Source organism: Lynx canadensis, chromosome C2, assembly GCF_007474595.2.
Source record: "Lynx canadensis isolate LIC74 chromosome C2, mLynCan4.pri.v2, whole genome shotgun sequence".
Taxonomy (NCBI): domain Eukaryota; kingdom Metazoa; phylum Chordata; class Mammalia; order Carnivora; family Felidae; genus Lynx; species Lynx canadensis.
In genome coordinates this window covers 101,289,384-101,311,575 of record NC_044311.2, presented here as the reverse complement: position 1 = coordinate 101,311,575, position 22,192 = coordinate 101,289,384, and the positions used below count along the sequence as shown (strand labels likewise).

The 22,192-nt window shown below is 40.0% G+C and overlaps 1 protein-coding gene across 2 annotated transcripts in view; it reads left to right on the top strand.

Annotated features, from left to right (window-relative positions):
* Positions 1-12,259: 12,259 nt before the first annotated feature.
* Positions 12,260-22,192, top strand: part of NECTIN3 (nectin cell adhesion molecule 3) — a 130,564-nt gene continuing 120,631 nt past the window's right edge. For both annotated transcript variants that reach the window (XM_030329914.1, XM_030329912.1), the window contains exon 1: positions 12,260-12,428. In XM_030329914.1, the coding sequence (XP_030185774.1) occupies positions 12,269-12,428 (160 nt within the window). In that variant the 5' untranslated portion in view covers positions 12,260-12,268. The remainder of the gene's footprint in view (positions 12,429-22,192) is intronic.

Genomic DNA, 22,192 nt, shown 5'->3' with positions numbered 1-22,192 from the left:
AGTTAACATACAGTGTTATATTAGCTTCAGGTATACAATATAACGATTCCACAATTCCATGTATTACCCAGGGTTCAACATGACAAGTGCACTCCTTAATCCTCATCACCTATTTAACCCACCCACCCCCCATCACCCCTCTGGTAACCATCAGCTTGTTCTGTTTCTCTCTCTCTTTTTTCCTTTGATCATTTTGTTTTGTTTCTTAAATGAGTGAAATCGAATGGTATTTGTCTTTCTCTGACTGACTTATTTCACTTAGCATTATACTCTCTAGTTCCATCCATGTCATTGCAAATGGCAGGATTTAATTCCTTTTTTTTTGGCTGAATAATATAGATAGATAGATAGATAGATAGATAGATAGATAGACACTTGAGCTGGTTCCATAGTTTGACTATTGTAAATAATGCTCCTATAAATACAGGGGTGCCTGTACCCCTTTGAATTAATGTTTTTGTCTTTTGGGAGTAAATACTCAGTAGCCCTATTACTGGATCATAGTATAGTTCTATTTTTTTTTTAATGCTTTTATTTATTTTTGAAGGAGAGACAGACAGAGCATGAGCAAGGGAAGGGCAGAGAGAGAGGGAGACAGAATTTGAAGCAGGCTCCAGGCTCTAAGCTGTAAGCACAGACCCCGAAGCAGGGCTCAAACTCACGAACTGTGAGATCATGACCTGAGCTGAAGTCAGACGCTTAACTGACTGAGCTACCCAGGCGCCCCAGTATAGTTCTATTTTTAACTTTTTGAGAAACTTCCATACTGTTTTCCAGAGTGGCTGCGCCTGTTTGTGCTCCTACCAACAGTGTAAGAGGGTTACTTTGTCTCTACATCTTTGCCAACACTTGTCATTTCTTGTGCTTTTGACTTTAGCCATTCGGGCAGGTATAAGGTGATATCTCATCGTAGTTTCGATTTGCATTTCGCTGATGATGAGTGATGTTAAACATCTTTTCACATGTCTGTTGGCCATCCATATGTCTTCTTTGGAGAAATGTCTGTTCATGTCTTCCACCTATTTTTTAATTGGATTATTTGTTATTTGGGTGTTAAGTTGTACCAGTTATTTATTTTGGATACCTCAATAAACCTATTTTTGACCCCATGTATAAATTCAGAATGCTTAATATATATTCTCTGGTAGCCTGTGCCTTTACAAATGCCATTAATAAAATTATGACTAAAAATTGCATAATTATTTAACATCTACCTCCCCTGCTAAACTGAAAAGCCATCAAAGAGAAAGATCTCTATGTGTTCTTTATTGCTATATTTCCACTTCATGGAGCATGGATGATCTGGAACACTTACTGAATAAATGAAATGTATCTTCTATTATAGCATTCAAAAGCATAGTTCATTTATTGTCAATAATCCCTACAGGGTCAAAATATTTAATAGTTCTGAAAGGTTATTTTATCATTAGGGAAAAGGGTTAGTTCCTCAGGAATTTCTCTCATGCTGTTATAAACACAGAGATTGGCAGAAATGACATATTAGTTTCTCCAGGTGAGCCATATTGGAAGCATGAATGCCTAGATCTTTTTCAATAACATAGTGTATTTCACAGTAATTTAAGTAACCATGGAGATAGTTAAGGAAATAGGTAGGAGAAGACAAATTCAAGGAATTAAATAGATAAAATTCTTATGAAATGTATAAAGGGCAGTGTAAAAAGGACAAAGAAAATTAGAAACCAAAGACTGTCTCTGATCCTCAGGCCCTAGCCACCTAGTTATAGAATCACATATGAAAACAACACAACCTGGTTATTTACCCAAATATTCACATACATTTATACCAAAGTAATGTTTTCAGTGAATGGCAACAGGTAAGCATTACATTTTTTTTTATTATGAAAGGGATGGAACTCATTCTCTTGACAGACTGGCTTATAGCTCCCCTATTTATTTCTATGTATTTGGGCAACTCCTTTGTCTGACTTTTTATTCCCATAAGAGAAAGACTGTAGTACCAGAGGGCAACAGAGCTATTAGCAATGTGTTATCTTTAAAGTTGACTTCCTGATTCAAAGTTGGATTTTAAGAATTCTAATACTCGGGGTGCCTGGGGTAGCTCTCTTAGTTAAGAGTCTGACTCTTGATCTTGGCTCAGATCACGATCCCACAGTTTGTGAGATCAAGCCCTGCATCAGGCTCTGTGCTGACAGTGTAAAGCCTGCTTGGGATTCTCTTTCTCCCTCTCTCTCTGCCCCGCCCCTACTTGCACATACTCTCTCTCAAACAAATAAAAAAATAAACTTAAAGAAAAGGAATTCTAATACTCAAAGTATTTGATCTGTTTCTAATAAGTGAGTAAATCTATGCTAAATCTATCTTCCATCGCTGCTTAGAAGAGAACAATCCATAGGTTCTGATTTGGGGTGGTGTTGTGGAGATGAGGTTATTGTCAACAAATTTTTTTAGGTTTATTTATTTATCTTGAGAGACAGAGAGAGAGAAAGAGATGGAGAGAGAGAGAGAGAGAGAGAGAATCAACAAGCAGGCTCTGCACTGTCAGGGCAGAGCCTGATGCAGGGCTCGATCTCACAAACTGTGAGATCATGAGCTGAGCCAAAACCAAAAGTCAGATGCTTAACCAACTGACCCACCAAGGTGCCCTTTGTCAGAAAACTTTTAAAATTAATGCTATGGGAGAGGAAAGGGTGACAAGATAAGTTAAATGAGAAGGTGACTGATGTAATTTATCTTGGAGAGAGAGCTTTAAGATTTTTCAGAGAAATAAGAAACAATTTTATCCAAAAAGTTCAAGGGCTAAGGATAGGAAAGGAAGCTTGAAGAGAAAGAAAAAAATTGGAAGCAGTCACCATAAAGGTTTCAACAAGGATGATATTAAGGATTGTTGAGTAACTTTGAGAACCTGAGGGGAAATTTGATACCATGAAATTTCAGGAATTCGAACTGGTGTCCCTTTGAGATTTTACCAGTCAGCTCTGATGTGTGGCAGGAATGCTGAATGTTGTTAGTGAGGATCAGCAAAGCAGTTAAGGACTAATGAGCACATTATTGAAATGGAATCCAGTCTGGATAGGAAGGCAGAAAAGCCAGAATGGGAATAATGGATTTGGAGACAACTGTTAGAAGACAAAATCGGGACGATGAAGAGTAAATTCAACAGCGATGGGTAAACTGGTAGGAAAACAGGCTCGTTAGAAAAGGTCTTCAAGGAGAACTTCCCACCGACACCAAATGTCCACAGGAAGTTGCAAAGTAATGATATTGTCAAGGACTTCAAGCAGAAGTAGAATAAGAAAGTGTATGAGGATGGGTTATTGAATGAGGGCTACAGAACAATGATCTGGAAGTAGATACACAAAGTTCTGTGTTAGGTGGCATGGGCTGAAATGGAAAAAAAGCAGAAGCTTTCTATAGAAGATAATACAAAAGATAATAAATTTTAAGAGAAAATCCTTTTTTTTTTTTCATTTAGTTTGAGAAGGCAGGAATGGTAAAGACAAGGATATGGGGATGTTTGTTCATGATGGAACAGGTGTCTTAAGGAGTCTCAGGAAAAAAACAAATAGACTGGTTAGGAATGGAGTTGGCTTACAGTGGAGTTCAAGATAAGCTAGACAAGGTGGTTAGAAATAATGCTGCATTTTATGTGAAGGTCCTTGAGTGTTGGTCAAAGAAATTAAAGTGGTAGGGTTGAGAAGTGTACTAGTAAAAGAAAACTCAAGTTTCCTCGTTACTCACACAAAATGTGGTGAGGGGTATTCCCACCCCTGAACAATTATCCGACTCTTTATATCAACTAGGTGTCCTACAATTCAATTATGACACCAACAACCTGGAGTCAGCACAGACCCAACGCACTTCAGACGCCAAGCATATGTCCCTAATTGTCACCTGTACTTCTGACCACTGGCCAAAAATTGAGGGTTTCTATGACTCTCCTCTCGGAGGTTTAATAATTTGCTGGAATGGTTCTCAGAACTCAGGGAAACACTAACATTTACTGGTTTGTTATAACACGACTTGGGAATAGCCAAAGGAAAAAAGATGCACAGGGCAACGTATGTGGAAGAGGAATAGAGCCGCCATGCCTTACCTGAGTGCAGCCCCTTCCCAACTCCATGTGTTCACTCACCAGCCTGGAAGCTCTCCAAATCACTTTGGTTAGAACGTTTAATGGAGGCTTCATTAAGTAGGCATGATTGATCAAATCATTGACCATTGATGATTAAGTCAAGCTCTAGCCCTTGTCCCCACTCTAGAGGTTGGAAGGGGTAGTGAGGTTGAAAGTTCCAACCCTCTAATCATGCAGTTGGTTTCTCTAGCAACTAGCTTCCATCCTCCAAGAGTCACCTCACTAACCTAAATGCAGATCCAGTTGAAAGGAGTTTATTAAATAACAAAAGACACTCCTATCATTCAGGAAATTCCAAGGGTTCTAGGAGCTCTGTGCCAGGAACCCGAGAGGCAAAGATTAAGTATATATTTCTCATTACATCATAATCAGTTTACTACTGATGCTGTAACAAATTGCCACAGACTCCTCAATGGCTTACAACTCAGACTCCTCAATGGCTTGTTACCTTTTGGTTTTGTAGGTCAGGAGTCCAACACTGGTCTCATTTGGCTAAAATCAAGACATGGTCAGAGCTGCATTCCTTTCTGGAGTCAAGCTCCAGGAGAGAATCCAGGTCTTGGCCTTCCGCATCTTCCAAACTTTGATATATTCCTTGGTTTATTGTCCCTTTCTTCTGTCTTCGAAGCCAATAATATTGCATCCCTTGACAATTTTCCATAGTCTCATCTCCCTCTGACTTTTCGGCCTTTCTCTGACTTTCAAGGATCCTGGTGACTGATTTCATTGGGCCCACCTGAATAATCCAGGATACTTTCCCTAGTTTCAAAATCAGCTAATTAGCAACAATAACCATTTGCAAACTTAATTTGCCTTTGCCATGCAACCTAACACAGCCACAGGTTTTGGGGACTGGCATGTGGATGTCCTTGGGAAACCTTTTTTCTGCCTAGCACAGAAGGTCCACTGCAGAAGTCTGTAAAAGGAAGAGATGCTGAATTAGCACGATCTGGTTAATGGTAGGCAGAGTCTATCAGAACTGGCTTCGAGATTTCAATTACACTTTGGAAACTTGAGCTTTATCAGAATTCCATTCCCAGGTTGCTGATGATCAATCTGCGATTCCTGAATCTAGATTTAAAAATACTAACACTACTCCTACTACAAATAATAACAATAACAAAAACTAACACCTCTTGGCTCTGTGTATCAGACCTGTTCTATAGGCATCATATGAGCTAATTTTACCCTTAAATAATACTGTGAAAAAGGAATAAACCTTTCCTTTAAACAGAATTAGTAACTTGCCCAAGGTCACAAAGCAGAGGATTTGAACTGAAACCCAGGCAGTGGAGCTCTTAATATTACATCACACAGCCTCCTTAAGTGCATCTCTCCGAGTCAGGAGACATGGAGTGGCTGATGATTATCTGTTGTGGGTTAGATACCAAAGGGTACAAGTTAGAGGTAAAGCTTCAGGCAATTAATTAGGGCAGGATTTGTTGAAACACCCATGAGGGGAAAAGTGGCTCTTCATTGTACTGAAGGTACACAGACACCAGATTTCTTTCGTTCACTTCAGTCTAAATACGAAACCAGCCACAAAACTATTTTCTTTTCTCTCCCTTTCATTTAACAAATATTTATTAATGATGATGTAAAAGAAACTGTACAGGCCATTACATGAATCTGAGTTATGCCTGCAGGAATTAAAGGAATAATATACAGTGGAAGTAAATTATAAAATTTGCCCAATTAAGTTATAAGACCATCAATTATATTATATCAGCCTTTGTCATTTGATTCCCCTGCCCTCATTTTCTTCTCCCCATTCTTTTTCCTTAATATCCCTTTGCCTCTACCCATATGTTTATTACCTTCTTTTGAGTGCTTCCCCTTTCATTCTTTTTTTTTTAATGAAAAAAGTTTATTTTTGAGAGAGAGAGAGAGAGAGTACGAGTGAGGGAGGGGCAGAGAGAGAGAGCGGGAGACACAGAATCAGAAACAGGCTCCAGGCTCTGAGCTGTCAGCACAGAGCCCAATGCAGGGCTCTAACTCACAAACTGTGAGACCAAGACCTGAGCTGAAGATGGACGCTTAACCGACTGAGCCACCCAAGCGCCCCTCCTTTCATTCTTTTTCATCATTTTGCTGATGTGCCTTTGGCCTCCTCAGCGGCCTCCTCCATGATCATCTACCTCTTAGCTAGCCACATATATTCAAACTGCTGTGGGAATAAACTATTTTGTCTTAACATACTATGGTTCTCCTGAATTCATTTTCTCCTTTCCATTCACTTACCGCTGCTCAAGTTTAGACCTTCATTTGCTCTGCCCATCACAACTTCCTCACTGAATTTTTGCTTATTTTTCCCAGGCCCCCTGACAATCCATCCACCCTCACTTTCACATGCTTGACTTTTGAAGAAACCTAATGTTGTCGTTGTCTTACTCTAAGATCTTCAGTTGTTCCCATGATCTACCAGATAAAATCTAAACGTCTTTGTAAGATTTGAAAGCTCCCTGCCTACCTAACTTCATTTTTACCTTGCTTGCTAATCCCGCTCTTCAGGTCACCCTCTAGCAGCAACGTAATACTTGTGGTTTCCAAAACATGTCATACTCTGTCATGCCTCTGTATACTTCTATTTGTCATTCTCCTATTCCCTCTGCTGCTTTTACCCCATCCATATGGAAAATTCCTGGTCATTCTTTCAGACTGCTCAAATGTTATCATTGATCTTAGGCCTTCCCTGTCTCTTGCAGGCAGATGTGGGACCCCCCCCTGCTCTTTCCTACAGTGTACATCCTTCCCTTGCTTGTAAGAATACTGTTATTGTTATTTGGGGTCAGGACTTGGATTGTTTTCATCCCCGACACTTAACATCGAATCCAGCACATTGTAGCCCAATCATCTTTGCTAAGTTAGCCTACCGTTTTACCTAACCTCCCATAATGCTATGGCGTAACTCTTCTTTCTGCCTCAATACCAGTTCCTCAAATGTATTCTATGGAATTCTAGTGCCCCTACAAAAGACTTGTATATTATAGAGTTAGGCTTTAGAGAGCTATGTGAAATGTACATTTTGTTTTCATTGTAGTTTTAGGAAAGAAGTTCATTTTTTTATTTTCCCTGACAGTCTCTTATCTTTAGTTCCGTAACGATTCTCAAGGGCAAGCAAGTTCTGTAAAAGAAATAAATCACCTAAATCACCTAAAATGAGCAATTTCTATTTGTTTTTACCATGATCTAGATAAAGAACATCAGCAACAACAAAAACAAATCATACGCATATACAACTAAAACATTAACACAATTACCACCAAATTTACTTATTTCAAACCCACCTCTGTTTAACCTGGATTATTGCCAACAAAATAGAACACATTTTGCCTGTTGTTTTTATTTACATTGGCAGATTGGCATTGGTTCTGTTATTTTAAACAGTTTGACTTAGAGAAAACTAACTGTTACAAGGTAAAGTTTTGGGAAATAGTCACTGAAAAAGTAAAGCACCAATCAAAATCCAATCAGGAACACAGGAACCATACTATGGTACTGAGGGAATTTAATAATAGGGTATTGTTACCCAGGGGTTGGAGAGGGTCTCCACACCCTAAAGAGGGACATTGAGGTAATCCAGTGATGTAAATTTTAAGGAGTCATTGTTACCTTTAGAGCAGGTAAACAAAAGGAAAAGGTTGGGTTATTAAAGCTCAGAGGAGGGTTCCTGTTGAGTTAGGGCTCAAACTTCTGAGCGGTGGGCACTGGCCAGTGCTGGTTCTTAGAGTATACAAGGATAAGGCTGGAACCAACTGGTGATGACAGTGAAAAGGGCTGTTACTCCTGACGGGATGCTGGTAGGAGCAGGAAGCAAACAGAAAGGAACATCTCTTTTCCCCTCTGCCTTCCACCCTCCCTCCAGGGACTTCTATTGATAGAACCCACCAGGAAGCCAGCTGGCAAGGGAGACACATAGTTTGGAGAGCCCCAGCCCCAGTATTACAAACCCAGAGTGTGGAAGGGTCAATAGGGAGTAGAGAGATGATAGCTTAATACATACCATTAGGAGTAATTAAATAGAGTCTTAAGTAATGGTCATTAATCATCTTCCAGTTTAAAAACTTCAACATGATCATATACTCCAAGACCTTAAAAATTAATAAATTAATATTCTTCTGTTGAGTTTGTCTACAATTAAACATACATTAGAATATGTTATGTCACTACATTTATCATTTAGTCGTCTGGGATGACATAAGTCTGGGACTTAGATGGCAGATATTGTTTTAGATGTTTGTGTTTCAATATAACATGTCAGATTGTGAGTGCAATGAAGGAAATAAAGCAAGTTAAGGGGGATACGAACTGGGGGTAGGGACACCTCTTTCATATAGGGTGGTGATAGAAGATCTCAATGATAAAGTGAAATTTGAGCAAAGATCCAAAGGAAATATGAGGGAGAAAGCAGTATGAATATATAGGTGTGGGGGGGGATCCTTTCAGTGGAAAACAGTTGCATTTGATAAATGCAAGGTTGGTGAAGATTTTGCAAGTAGGTGGACTTTTTTGTGGGTTTACAGTTTAACTATTTGCATAGTTCTGCTTTAGAAGACTGCGATTCTAGTAGGGTGACATCAACTTATTATCAAATATAGTACCAAGTTCAAACATTCCACAAAGCATTGCTCATCTCTTCCGCTGAGGGAGAAGCTATACTTCTTCACGCAGCAGGTTATAAAAAATTTGCTGATGGTGAGGGGAATAAGCTGAGTACATAATGGCCCACCTTCCCTATAAAATACTTTCTTTGTTTCAGAGTCAGCTATGAAATTCCAATAATAGTCTCAAACCTTTAATTTGGATTATCTGAGTAAATGTAAAATGCCCAGCACTGTACATAATTACTTCTTTGTTAAGATGTCAACCTTTGTTTTTTAGTTAAGAATTAATGAACCTCGATAATTGGCCAACAGTCTTTGAGGCAGAAAGTGGGATGGACACCATCAATACGCTTAACCCAAAACAATGAAATCATTGTTGGCAGTAGGATCATGTTGCCTTTTGTTCAGATAATTTTCTTCTTGGAAAATACATGCATACTTTGGATTTAATGGTGCCAGAAATATTAATAAGTTAGCTATAATTATTTCTGAACCAGTTTGTCACTCAAACAATAAAGGTGAACTTATCTGTAAGTTAGGCAACTAAAAGGATATAAAACCCAGTAATATTCTCATGACAAAGGTTTTGTTTTTAAAGTCAACAGCAATTCTGGCCCTTGAGAGAAAATGAACTGTACCGTACAATATAAAATCTTATTTTGCAGCTAGTAATAATTTCCAACAGGAAGGTTTGGGGTGAGTATGTCTTCATTTGAGGACAATGTAATTTAAGACTGGACGCTTAGAAAGTAGAAATTTGAGGTACCTCAGTAAATTTGTTTTTAACTTTAAAAGGAATCTTGAGGGGTCAGTGTGCCAACTGGAAGGCAAGAACTTGGTTCTGGCAGAAAAATCACCCCATACAGCTTACATTTTCAATTAACCTCTGTGCCTAGGTTCCTCTTTGGGAAGGGATAACAGTCATTGTTGCCTTCCATGGGAAGCCTGTACTTTGACATCCTGGCTGAAGATGTTATATCAACACAAGCGATTAACATTAGAACATAATGCATGTATGCACATAAAACACCAGCATGGTGCTCTTTTAATGCTTATATAACATCTATGAATACTGCTCTTCCATGCTCTCTCTTCACTTTAGGTCAGAGGAGAATATAATCATAACATGTCACTAATCCAATTTCTCAAAATATGGAGGAAATATATTTTTTAAAGCTCCGTATCATCCTTTTGAGAAGCACTAAACCTGCTAATCCCTCATGGTCTCTGTAGCAATTGCACAATGGCCCCCCATATTAAGCCTTTGGCATCTTTTCAAATGTTGGCTAAATTACTTCTCCTGGAAACTGGACCGATCATGGTAAGGCCAGTGGAATGAAATTGGCTAGCGATATTAAAATTTTGGTTGTTTAACATTTAACTGACTCTCAACAACGTGTCTAAGTGTTATCTAAACAGATAATTAGCTAGTCGCTGCACAGTGGGCTTTATCTAAATTTAGCAGTGAAATTAGGTTTAGAGAATGAGAAAATAGGAAAAGAAATTTTCTCAAGGGAAACGGTGGTGTCAGCACAGCTGAGGAATGTCACAATAGCTACATTTCGTCAATTACGATCATCATCAGGGGTTCTCCAGTAGAGACGCAGGACAAGGTTTATTCACAAGCGCATCCTGAGGATAGGCGATGGAAAGGAGTGGCTGGAGGAGACAGGCTTACAAGGGACGACAGAGACAGGCAGAGAGAGAGAAAGAGAAGAGAAAAGGGGGTGGAAGAAGAGAAGGCACTAAACCAGAGCGCTGGGAGACAGGATGGGAGGCGGAAGTTAAGAAAAAAAGAGAGGTAGGCAGGGGTAGAATGGTGTGTAGCTTTGGAGGTGAGTAAAACATTGCAAATCAGTGGGTGGAGGGTGGGGGAACCCTAGTGATGGAAGGGGCGTGCTCTTGGCGGCAGGCAAGCATTAGTTTTAGCTGCGATAGGCGGCTAAATCCTTGTTCGACTTTTCTTCTTATTGGAGCCACATTTACGACTATCTGGTGGAGATGGCAGGACCTACATACAATTAGTTAATGGTATCAGGACTGAGGACGTGTGTCTTCTGCCTCCAGCACCCCTCGGGACAGTCCAAACTGTCCACCGCCCCTGCAGAACCGCCAGGGGCTGTGGCTTCAAGGTCAGGCCACCAGGGCTGTGCGTGGCGGGTGGATGAAGAGGGCAGAGCGCGCAGCCATCTGGGGTGAGGGAGGGTCGTGGTGGATCCCAGACCTCTTAGGGCCAAATGCTTAACACTTCCCCAGGTCCCTTTACCGCGGTCAGCTCAAAGGAAAACAAGCAATGAAAATAAAATTACACGTGCGAACATGCAAATGAAACAAAACCAAAGAAAAACACCACCGCACTCTAGGCGCTCCGATGGGGGAATCCATGGCCTCCTGTTGCCAGTCGCCCGGCGAGGACAGCGGACAGCCCGGCGGCCGGAGAAGCAAGAGCGAGAAAGCAAACCTTCTGGGGGCCCCTCTCCTCGCTCGGCTTCGTTGACCCCTCCACCAAACCGCCCTCCCAAGAGAAAGGAGCAAGAAAATCGCCTGTGCAAACAAGCTTCGGAAGGCTGGGGGAAGTGGGGCTGGGAAGAAAGAAGGGATTCGGAGAGCGCCGCTGTCCCGGGAAGCAGGAAGGAGAAAGTCTCTCCTTTCAGCCCCCTGCGTCCCTGGCGAGGAGGGAGATGACTAGTTCTCCAGGCTGTGTTCAGCTTCCTAGACAGGGACCTTTAGCGTGGGCAACGGAAGGGCAGCCCATCCTGCCATTCCCTCCTCACCACTCCCCCTCCTCCTGTCCCGGCACCCCGCCAGAGGGAGAGCGCGGCCGGGGCGAGGCGAGCAGCCAGCACGATTGTCCCACCGCCCTCCGCCTCCGTCAGCGCCCGGGCAGCGGTGGACCCGCGAGGGGCGGAGTGGGCGAGACCATTGGAAACATTTGGAAGGGGGGACGAGGCGGGGACGAGGCAGGAACGAGGGGCGGGGCCTACTAACCTATTCCAGATTTTCCTGTCCTCTTGAAAGCCCTGCTTTGGGAGAAACCCGTTATCAAAGTGGAGAGAAGAGATTTTTTTTTTTTTGAAGGGGGAGGAGCGTGTGTAGGAGGGCGGGGTGGGAGGAGACGCGGCTTGCAGTCGGCGATCAGACGGGAGCTGGAGTTGTGCAGGGAGGGCGGGAGAGTCCCAGCGCCGGCTCTGAGGGTCGGCTTCCTCTCCCCCTCCCGTGCGGGGCGGGGTGGTGCGTTCCGAGTTCCCAGGAGTTCGAGGCGGGCGGGTGCCGGGGGGAGGGGAGTGGCGGCGGCGGCAGCGGCGGGCGGCTCCCGCCTCAGCCTCGGCAGTGGCGTCGGCGAAGGCAGAGTCGAGGCAGCCGCGAGCGCTCGGCTGAGTGTCAGCCGGTGGCGACGGCTCAAGAACTGGGAGTTGGGGACGCGCGCGCCGGACCTTCCGCCGCCGCCGTTGCCGCCGCGGCCGCTGCTGCCGCCGCCCAGAGCCTAAGGCGCCGGGGCCGGGGGAGCAGGGGGGGCGGGCGAGCGAGAGGGCCGGGGGGAGGGTGGGGGATGGCGCGGACCCCGGGGCCGGCCCCACTGTGTCCCGGAGGCGGCAAAGCACAACTTTCCTCCGCTTCTCCCCCCGGGGCCGGGCTCTTGCTGCCATCCCCGACGCCGCCGCCGCTACTGCTGCTGCTCTTCCCGCTGCTGCTCTTCTCCCGGCTCTGTGGTAGGTGAACCTCGGCGGCCGGCGCGGGCTGAGGGAGGCGCGACCGAGGGTCCCGGCTCCACCGCCGGCCGGCGCGGGCCGCCCTCCGGGGCGGTAAGGCGGTTGTGCTCGGCGGTTGACTGCGCTAGAGGGTGCCGCGGACTTTGGCTGGAAACTTTTCGCCGCGCCCGGGGCGAGGCCCGGGAAGGGCCGGGGCCGGCGAGTGCTGCGCCGGACGGCCGACCGGCCGCTCCCCTCCCCCGCTCGCCGCTGCCCGATGCCGAGTGCTGGGTGCGCGGGGAGCTCCTTCGTGTTTGCTCCGGGAACCGTTACCTCCTCGCTCATTCGCGGAGGAAGTCGAGAGCGCGGACTTCTGGGCTGGGGCGAAGGTGCCGGGCTGCACGTTTGCCGCCTCCTTTTTTCCCTGGTGAAACTTGAGCTGTGAGTCCAGATACCTCCAGGGACCAGAGCCCGACGGGATGAAGCCGTAGGCTCCCAACCCCTCCTGGCCTCCCGCTCTGGAGAAGGCACCATGTTAGCCCACCCTGCAGCATTCCTAACAGTTCTCTTCCGTCCTCCGGCCCGGTTCTGCCCCGGCAGCCTCTGGATCGCTTTGCATTGAGCCCGTCGCTGCCTTCCAGTTTATGGGACGTCTCTCACACTGTCCATGTTTATTATAGCGAACGCTGTTTGTCCTCAGGACTTCGATTTGTGTGTTAAATACCTGATTGCATCGATTGTGCTCTGGCTGTTCGGATTAAAACAGACCCCCATGCCTCGTCCCCTCATTTTATGTTAAGTTTTCCTATCACATTTGGGGGCGAGTCTCTGTAAATTCTGTTCCTAGGTATCCGAGACTAGAAATCCACTTGTTATAAGGATCCTGTAAAAAAAAAAAAAAATCTGGCGCCTCATGCAAGAGAGATGGACTAAGTGATCATTAATGGAAGGCGGTGATTTGGGAACGTGAGGCCACACCAGTTTGGGGGGATTAGCTTTGGCTTTTGGTAATACCGAAATACTGCAGGAAGTTGTTCATTCGAACACTCAACTTGGTGAGGAAGGTGAAGCAAAACTTAACGCTTGCGCAAAGATTAGTGTAACTAAGACATTTTTATTGGTACATAAGGCTGCTGTTGGATCTGTGTTTAGTGGGATTGTAAATGAAACCAGAAGTTTCATTAGTGTTTATTAAAAGGAGAGATGTGTGCGGATTTCTGGGATGGTGTGATTTAGAAGAAAGAGAGTCCTGTTCCGGGAGGTGTGTCAGGGTAGTTGGTTTATGAGGGGAGGCAGAGTTTTCAAGAGATTGAGTGCCCCTTATAGGCTGAGAATCTCCTCTACCAATTCACCACCGCGTTTCAAGCACAGTAATGAAAGTTTCTGATTTACAGGGTATGGCCTGATAAGTGGCTTGTTATCTAATCTGCATTGTTTCTGTATCTCCACTCCCCAGCTGTTTGGTTCCACAACACAATTCTTAATGCTGCTACCTCTGTAAATTGATGCAAGATTCTACATTGAATTTGTATACTGTTCTTTGCCATTAGGGAAGATGGTGGATTACAGTTGAGTGGGAGAAAAGTTGGAGGGGGTGTTAACAGTTTACTATCCTGATTTAGATTGTGTTAAGGACTAAATGAATATTATTTGTACCTCTAATAAAGGCTTATCTTGCTAAGCAAAGCCTTATAGAAGACTGAAACTAGGTGACATGTGCGTATAGTCAAAGATACTGAATTTGTATAATAATTTCATAGTGCTTGTTCAAGGGCTTGTACAAGGGCTGATTACTTTTGAAGGAACACACGGTTTTCATGCAGAAGAAAGGTGTGTTTTTTCTTTAAATCCTTTTTGGTGATGTGCTATTGGAGGGGCTTGATATTTTTATTTAAGGTCCTAAAAATTCAAGCAGTATAGGCAAATGGACTGTGATTTAGAGCAGGTGTAAATTCAAGTTTTTAGAGTCAATTTTGCTGGTAGTTGTAGAGACAGGCACTAGGTTTGTGTTTCTGTGCACTGTTCTTTTAAAGAGCTTCCTTTTCTGGCTTGTAGTGTTAATAACACCCTAATTTGTGAACCCTTATGACAAGTTTTTTTTTTTTTTTTTTCCCATCAACCTCTCTCTATTTTAGAATTCAGTCTTTGAGTAGGGCACAGTTGTCCTGACTTATGGGTGCTTAGTAAGTATGGAAGTAGAATTGTCTTCATGTAACCTGTTTGTTGATTTGACATTCGTAGCACTACTTACAAGGTTTTGCGTGTACTGATGTTTGAGTAGTCAGTTTTAGAATTGAAAAGATTTTTAGGCTTTAAAGAGGTGATTATCTGATGATTTGTTAATCAGAATATTTTACTTGTTTGACACGTACAGTTTTTTTTCTTTTTGCTGCTTTTTTGGATATGCTGCTCTCATGTAGCATGACCTTAACTATGCTCAACATCTGCAATGTCATCTATTAGTACAAGATAATTTTTATGTCCTGTTCATGTGCTAAAACAAAACCCTTGCAACTGGTAGATTTGATATTCTGAAAGGTGTAAACAATTACATATATTTGCTGTTTTGAGGGTGTATGCTATCTGTCTTATTTGAAGAACTGAACTTTTAAAGTGAGAATTTTACAGGTTTACAAACTCTGGTTTTGTTTGTTTTGTTTTTTAAGCCTGAGAAATTCTTAGGTATAAAGGTCAAGGGGACTAGATTTACAACATCAAGTGACTTGATAAGTCCCATTTATTTAAATCCCATTTTTCTAGAATTCCATATTTCTTTTTTTTTAATTGAAGTGTAGTTAACACACAGTGTTAAATTAGTTTCAGCTATATTTCTTTATGATAGCAATATTCAGTTCATATGTGATCAGATTTATCTCACTTTCCTTCCAACATTCTTCTTGAAAGGTAGAGACTGTTAGCAGGGGTATGGTATCAATGAAGGAGATAATAAAGCCTGTTTGGTCTTTGTCCATTCCTATTTGAATCTAGGATTCCGTGACTTTACATTTTCATCAAGGTTTTATTTAATGATAAATGACGATAAAGAAGATCTATTATTAAATTGAATCTTGAACAGCACTTTCAGTACTTTCTGTATTCCTGGCACTTGATAGGCACTTGGGGACATAAAGCATGAATAAGGCAGAGTTCTGGCTTCAAGGAGCTTACAGCATTGTGATAGACATGAAGACAATTGTTGATTATAGGACAGTCAAGTGTTTATGATAGAGATCTGCATGAGGTACTGTGGGGTTGCCCAGAAGAGGGATTCCAAACGCGTTAGGTAAAGATAAATGTGAATTGTGAGAAGTAAAATTACTTTTTAAAATCAGTGAGGCAGATCTTAGTGGGATTAGACATTGTGGTAGGTGGTAGAAGTTTGTTCCTGTCTCTTTCTGATCTTTATTGTTTAAATACTAAATGGGTTGGGGCACCTGGGTGGCTCAGTCGGTTAAGCGTCCGACTTCGGCTCAGGTCATGATCTCGTGGTTCATGAGTTCAAGCCCCGCGTCAGGCTCTGTGCTGACCGCTCAGAGCCTGGAGCCTGTTTCGGATTCTGTGTCTTCCTCTCTCTCTGATCCTCCCCCATTCATGCTCTGTCTCTCTCTGTCTCAAAAATAAATAAACGTTAAAAAAAATTCTTTAAAAAAAAAAATACTAAATGGGCAGTTTGATTCTGAAAAACAGGTTGCCACTTAATAGCTTTGTGAATTGTTGGCAAGCTATTTAACCTCATCTTAAAAAAAAAAAAAAGATATCACCTTGTGTGTAGAGTTGTTGAGAGAACTAAGTCAAAGAATAAAATAATAAAACAGTGCATGGAATATGGTAAACATTCAAGTGTTAGTAGCATTGCACATTATAAACTAACTTGCCTGGTATTTGCCATTCTTCAGTTCTACCCTAATGTCTTGAATTGAGTTTTCAAGGTAATTAACTTAATCTGTTTGCACTTTACAGCTTTTTTTTTTTTTTTTTGAATGTGTAGCGCAGTCAGTGCTCTTTAAATATTTGTTAAATTTGTTTCAGATAAATATTCAGAAGACCAATTCTTAGAATATGAGGATACAGTGAAATTAACTTTTGTAATTGTATGGAACCAAGTTGAATCTTCCCTTGATGATATGGAATGCATTTTAAGATTTGGCAGTTCCCTAAGGTCACTTGGAATGTATTGAAAATGTAGAGTTGGAGAAAAGTGTCACAAGTAAGCTTCTACCTTATGAAGTTACTGATAGTATCAGGTTGGAGCCTATAATATGTACTGCCCATATAAATCTTTCCACATTCTTAGCAGATATAATTGGAAAGTGAACCAAATTTAAAAGTAAGCAAAAAACCCCAGATCTTCCTTTCTTGTATTTAGCCATAGCATCAGAAATAGGAACTGGAAAAAGCTGGGCAATTTTATATTTGTGTGTGCATGTGTGTATTTACTGTCTTGTTTATTTCATTATGCTTTAATATATTTAATTTAGTGATTCAGGAACTCTAATGGGCATTTTGCATTTGTATAGTTAAGAAGTTAAACTTATGACTTCTTGCCTATTATTTGAAAATTACTGAAGAGAAGCTGGCTAGGATACCTTTGTTAAAAAATAGAGTATTTTGACATTTTGTGATTTGCCCCTTTAAAATTAGAGTAAATAACATATTGTTATAGCATATTCTATAATCCATTAAAGTCCTTATAACAGTTCATAGTAAGGACTAACTAGTTTGTGAAAGATGTGGCATTTAATTAATAATGGCTATTAATATATAAATTTAGGATAAAATCAATCCTTAAGTTAGTAATAGAATGATTATTAAAGATGATTTTATGTTCCAAGCATTCAGGTCCAAAAATGTAAGTACATAAATGTCATACTTTTGATTACCTTTTGTATTTTTATCTAAAATTTTTTAAAGTCTTGACTATGTATCCTTTCCTGGATTTCATAAAACTTAAGATTTCTATTTTTTTTTTAAGTTTATTTATTTTGAGAGAGTGAAAGAGCGAGCACTTATGGGGGAGGGACAGAGAGAGAATCCCAAGGAGGCCCAGGAACCATGAGATAATGACCTGAGTTGAAATCGAGAGTCGGATGCCTAATGGACTGAGCCACCCAGGCACCCCAAGATTTCTATTTTTATACTAGGTGCTGACATTTAATAATTTATTTAAATAAAATTTATCCTGACTCTTTATCAAGGGTGAGCCTTAATTTTTTTCCTAAATGACTCAATTATTATACTATAGATAATTCATTTAAAACTTTAGTGAGAGCTTCCCCTTATGACTTTGGAAACAGCCATATTGCAGGTACTGTAGTCTATTTTATACTCATGCTATACTATTTTTAGTACTATTTTATAATAGTACCACACTGTTTTAGAAACGATCTTGTATTGCATACTTAATCTCAATTTTACGTATTCTCTTTCATATAGCATACAGGGTGATTGTTTTTCTTGTAGTCCTATGTGTAGTCCCAACATTCATTCTGCTAATTAAGATGAGTAGGAAAGAACTACCTGTTGCATTGTGTAGATATTCATAAACTGGAATTTGAGGCATGTGTAAAAATATGCCATCTCATAACTGGATTAAGTGGCTAAGAATTGGCAGTATGTCTTTCAGCACTTCAGATGACTATTTTGTAGGTGTAAGATAGTAAATTATACCTGTGGATCTATAGATAGGAAAGTATTTTTTAAAAAACTTTGATTTCCTTGAACTTTAATGGCTTAGAGAAATCAAACTTGTTCTTATTTTAAATAGGTTAGCTTTGCACTGAGTGGAGGCTTTTTAAGCTCTCAGCTTAGGGTTATTCAGAAGAAATAAAGTTAAAAGGAAAGGCGGTGCTATAAATCACTGTTCTCAGCTAGCCAGGGTCAGCAGAAGTAGGGTGTGCAGTTGGGTTCAAATCTTAGTTACTAGGGAATCTTTTTCAAGTAACATTCAAACAGGCTCCACTGTGGATTTACTGGATTGACAATTTTTGCAAGAGGGGTGGGGAGTAGAGCCTGGGGATTGGGACATTTGTAGTTTGAGAGACATCTTCAGATGATTCTTTCTTCCCTTGATGAGTGCTCTTTATTACAACATTTAAATTTATGATTTGACCAGATGTGGTTCTTCTTCTGAAAGAAATATTCCACTCTTTTGTTCACTAATGTATCAGAAGTGCTTGGCAGATAGTAGGCACTCAAATTTCTTTATTTCAGGAGTTTAACAGCAAAGTCAAATTTAAACTAGCACTGTCCAGTAGAAATATCATATGAGCCATACACAGAATTTTAAGTTATCCTTATGCCACATTAGAAATAGTAAAAGGAACAGGTGAAATTAACCTTAATCATGTATTTTATTTAACACAGTATAACCAAAATATCATTTCACTGTGCATTTGATACTAAAAAATTGAGATATTTTACATTTTCCTTCCTAGTTAAGTCTTTGAAATTTGGTTTGTATTTTAACTTACAGATTGTTATTTAAACTAGCTGTATTTGATGTGCTCAGTAGTCACGTGTGGCTGGAGGCTACCATATTGGACAGTGCAGGCCTAAACTATATGTGTCTCTGAAGTAGGTAATGCCTGTCTCTGGTCCTTACTCATAAGGCCTAAAATAATATTACTCTTCCTGCCTACCTAGTGAAATTCTGAAATAGCTGGTTTAAGATCAGTTTTCTCTGTGAAGCCTTCCCTCACCACTTCTTGACTAAAGTGAGCTTTTCTTCTTTCTAGTTACTCTTACATTTGTTATGTAGTATTTAATTATAAGTTGTTTTGTAATGTGTGCTCTTTGCAGTAGAGATCTTGCCTCATGCTTCATTGTATGTATCATAACAAGTATTGTAATAAACAAAGATTATTTTTCAAACTATATAGATTTTATTAACATTTGCTTTTTTGCTCATTAATAACTGTTTAAGGAATTGACCAAATTTGCTGTAACATAATTGGCATGAAGAGAATACTTGGTTAGGATTTCATCTTCCATATTGAAGTAAAATAATGAAATAAAATAGAATAATAGCTATAATAAGTATGAAACTTTTGTGAACTTGATTTTATTTCTTATCTGATCCTAGATATCTTTCATTCCTTAGTCCCTGGACGCCTACCCTCTTTTGTGTTTAATAATGTGACATGTGGTCATTAGAGGAAAAAGCACACACGTTCTATTCACTTTTTTTTTTTCCTTCATGTTTTTAGGTTTAGAGCAACGTTTGCCAAAGTGTTTCTGTTGAATTCAAGTCTCAGAAGATATGTTTCTGGGATAAAATACTGTGGTTAAATAGACTTGGGAATGGAAAAAAAACCAGCTATATAACCCGCTTATGTAAAGTCACTATATGCATTAATATACTAATAGCTTAAAAAATTATTCCATAAAATATACTGTTTTACAAACTAATTAAAAAAAATCTTTTTTGTGTAATACCTGTTACATTGCAGAAGCTATGTTGTACAGAACACACTCAGAAGTATATCCCTAGAGGGATTTGTATATTTGATATTATTCCTATTTTGACAGTCCTATTCCTACTTTCCTAGATGGGGGGGAGTGAATACATACATATTGTCTAATAAGCTAGAAGAGGTTGGTAGGTTTTAAAGATGTTGCTTGATGAGATAGTTCTTCATTGGCTTTTCTTTTTTTCTAAAAATTCGTTTTTGCTATCTTTAGGTTTGTGTCTTTATTCCCCATTGTCTTACCCATTTTGAATTGAGATGTTTGCAAAATTGATCTTCTAGGAGGAATACAGTTTTTTTCCTTTGGTATTGTAAAATCAGCTGTGCATTATTCATCTCAGGGCATATGTAGTTTAAACAGCTTATGTGTGACATGCCTCACTTTGTGTATATCACATCTCACTCTGAATTTGAATTTTCAAAATAAAGTGTAAGATTAAGATACCTAATCTGTTTTGTAATGGAAATATGTCAGTGTTGTTATTGAGAAGGACCTGAAAAAACCAAGAGGCAATTATAAATATAGGTGCATACAACTAAGACTCCAACTCAGTGTTGAGAACATCGTATACGATTAACAATGTGCTTGATGCCTTTTTTTTTTTTTTAATGTTTATTTATTTTTGAGAGAGACAGAGTGCAAGCAGGGGAGGGGCAGAGAGAGAGAGGGAGTCACAGAATCTGAATCAGGCTCCAGGCTTTGAGCTGTCAGCACAGAGCCTGACTTGGGACTTGAACTCATGAGCCATGAGATCATGACTTGAGCTGAAGTCTGACGCTCAACCGACTGAGCCACCCACATGACCCTGTGCTTGACCCTTCTAATGTCTTCACTTTAGAGGAAAACCAAAAATGTTAATGAAATAGTAGTATTGGTGAACTGTGGTTCACAATCATATTCATATAGTAACTATTTCTATGTGTTATCCATGACAGACATGATTGTCATTATTACTAGATTATCTTAGGCTGTTTTGAAACTTATTAATATGATTTCTAATTTAGTCTTAGCTACTCTGGGCTAGATTAAGATTCATTTCATAAGTGTCCTGTCATTATGAACTCCAAATTCCCTTCTAATTTGATTCAGATTAGAGATAATCATTCATGGCTAGAAGTTCAATTTAAATATTGGCTAAGTCACACCATTAAACTGTCTAGTTTTTAAATGTGCTTAGGGATACCCTGGTTACTTTATTTTAAATGCAAAATTTTTAAAAGCTTCTCTATTTTATTTATTTTTTATTGAAGAGATTCAAGTGGGAGAAGGTACTTAACTACAGTTTTATCCTTCTCATTACGGACATAGGGCTAGAACATCATAGCATTTTTCACTAAACCATGAGTCTGCATATGTTAATGTCTCTAGCAGCTGTTCTGAACCTCAGATTTCTGCTTGTTAAAGTTAAGAGATAAAAAATTACCACGAACAAAAACCTTGAGTAACATGTTCAAATAATCTGCTTGTATTGACTGTCAACTTTTATAGTAGCTTCTCCATTCCTATAAGCATTGTAAGTATATGATTATAAATCTATGATTATTTTATACAGCTTTGGCTAGTTCATCTGAAAACCAGAATGAACTTTAATATTGAAGTATAATGGTAAGGAATTCCTATTCTCTTTCAAATTGTTACTTCTCTTTGTTGTACACTAGTACAATGTCAAAGATTTATTTTTTTTTTCTTTTAAAGCTGGTATAGCTTCTATGGTTACCCCACTGATTTTGAATAATAAAAGAAGGCATATCAAGGCCAGAATTAATAACACTAATGAAGACACCTATTCTTAGGAAGAAATAAGACTGGTTAACTATTGACATTCTTTTCCACATTTAAGATTGTGAAAACCATTTCAAGTTTTAGATTCGTAAGAGTTAGCAATATTTGGTGGCTATTTTGAAGCCATGCATTGCTTATCAAACTTATTTTTCCGTATGTGTATAAAAGGATCTGGACATTGACACAGTTTTGTTATATTGATTGTGAAAATGTTTAAATATATAAGTAGTTGGTGAAATTTGTATAGAGCATGCAAAAAAAGTCTCTTGCCTTGTAAAAGTTTGAATCCTAACAACATCTGCTAAAATATAAAAACAACTCTGAAATTGCCTAAGAAAAATGCAGATCTTTGAGGATACTACTATTGCTTTGCTGCCCTCTACAGTCATCTAAAATAATCGCTTTTGATTTTTCTTCCATCAGATGATTAAAATACTTACGTGACCTGTGAGTCGGTTGAGTAATATTTACTGTTAAAATATATTTTTTAGTTAGTCACAATAGTTGATCCATACCTATAATGCAAAAACTAAAGG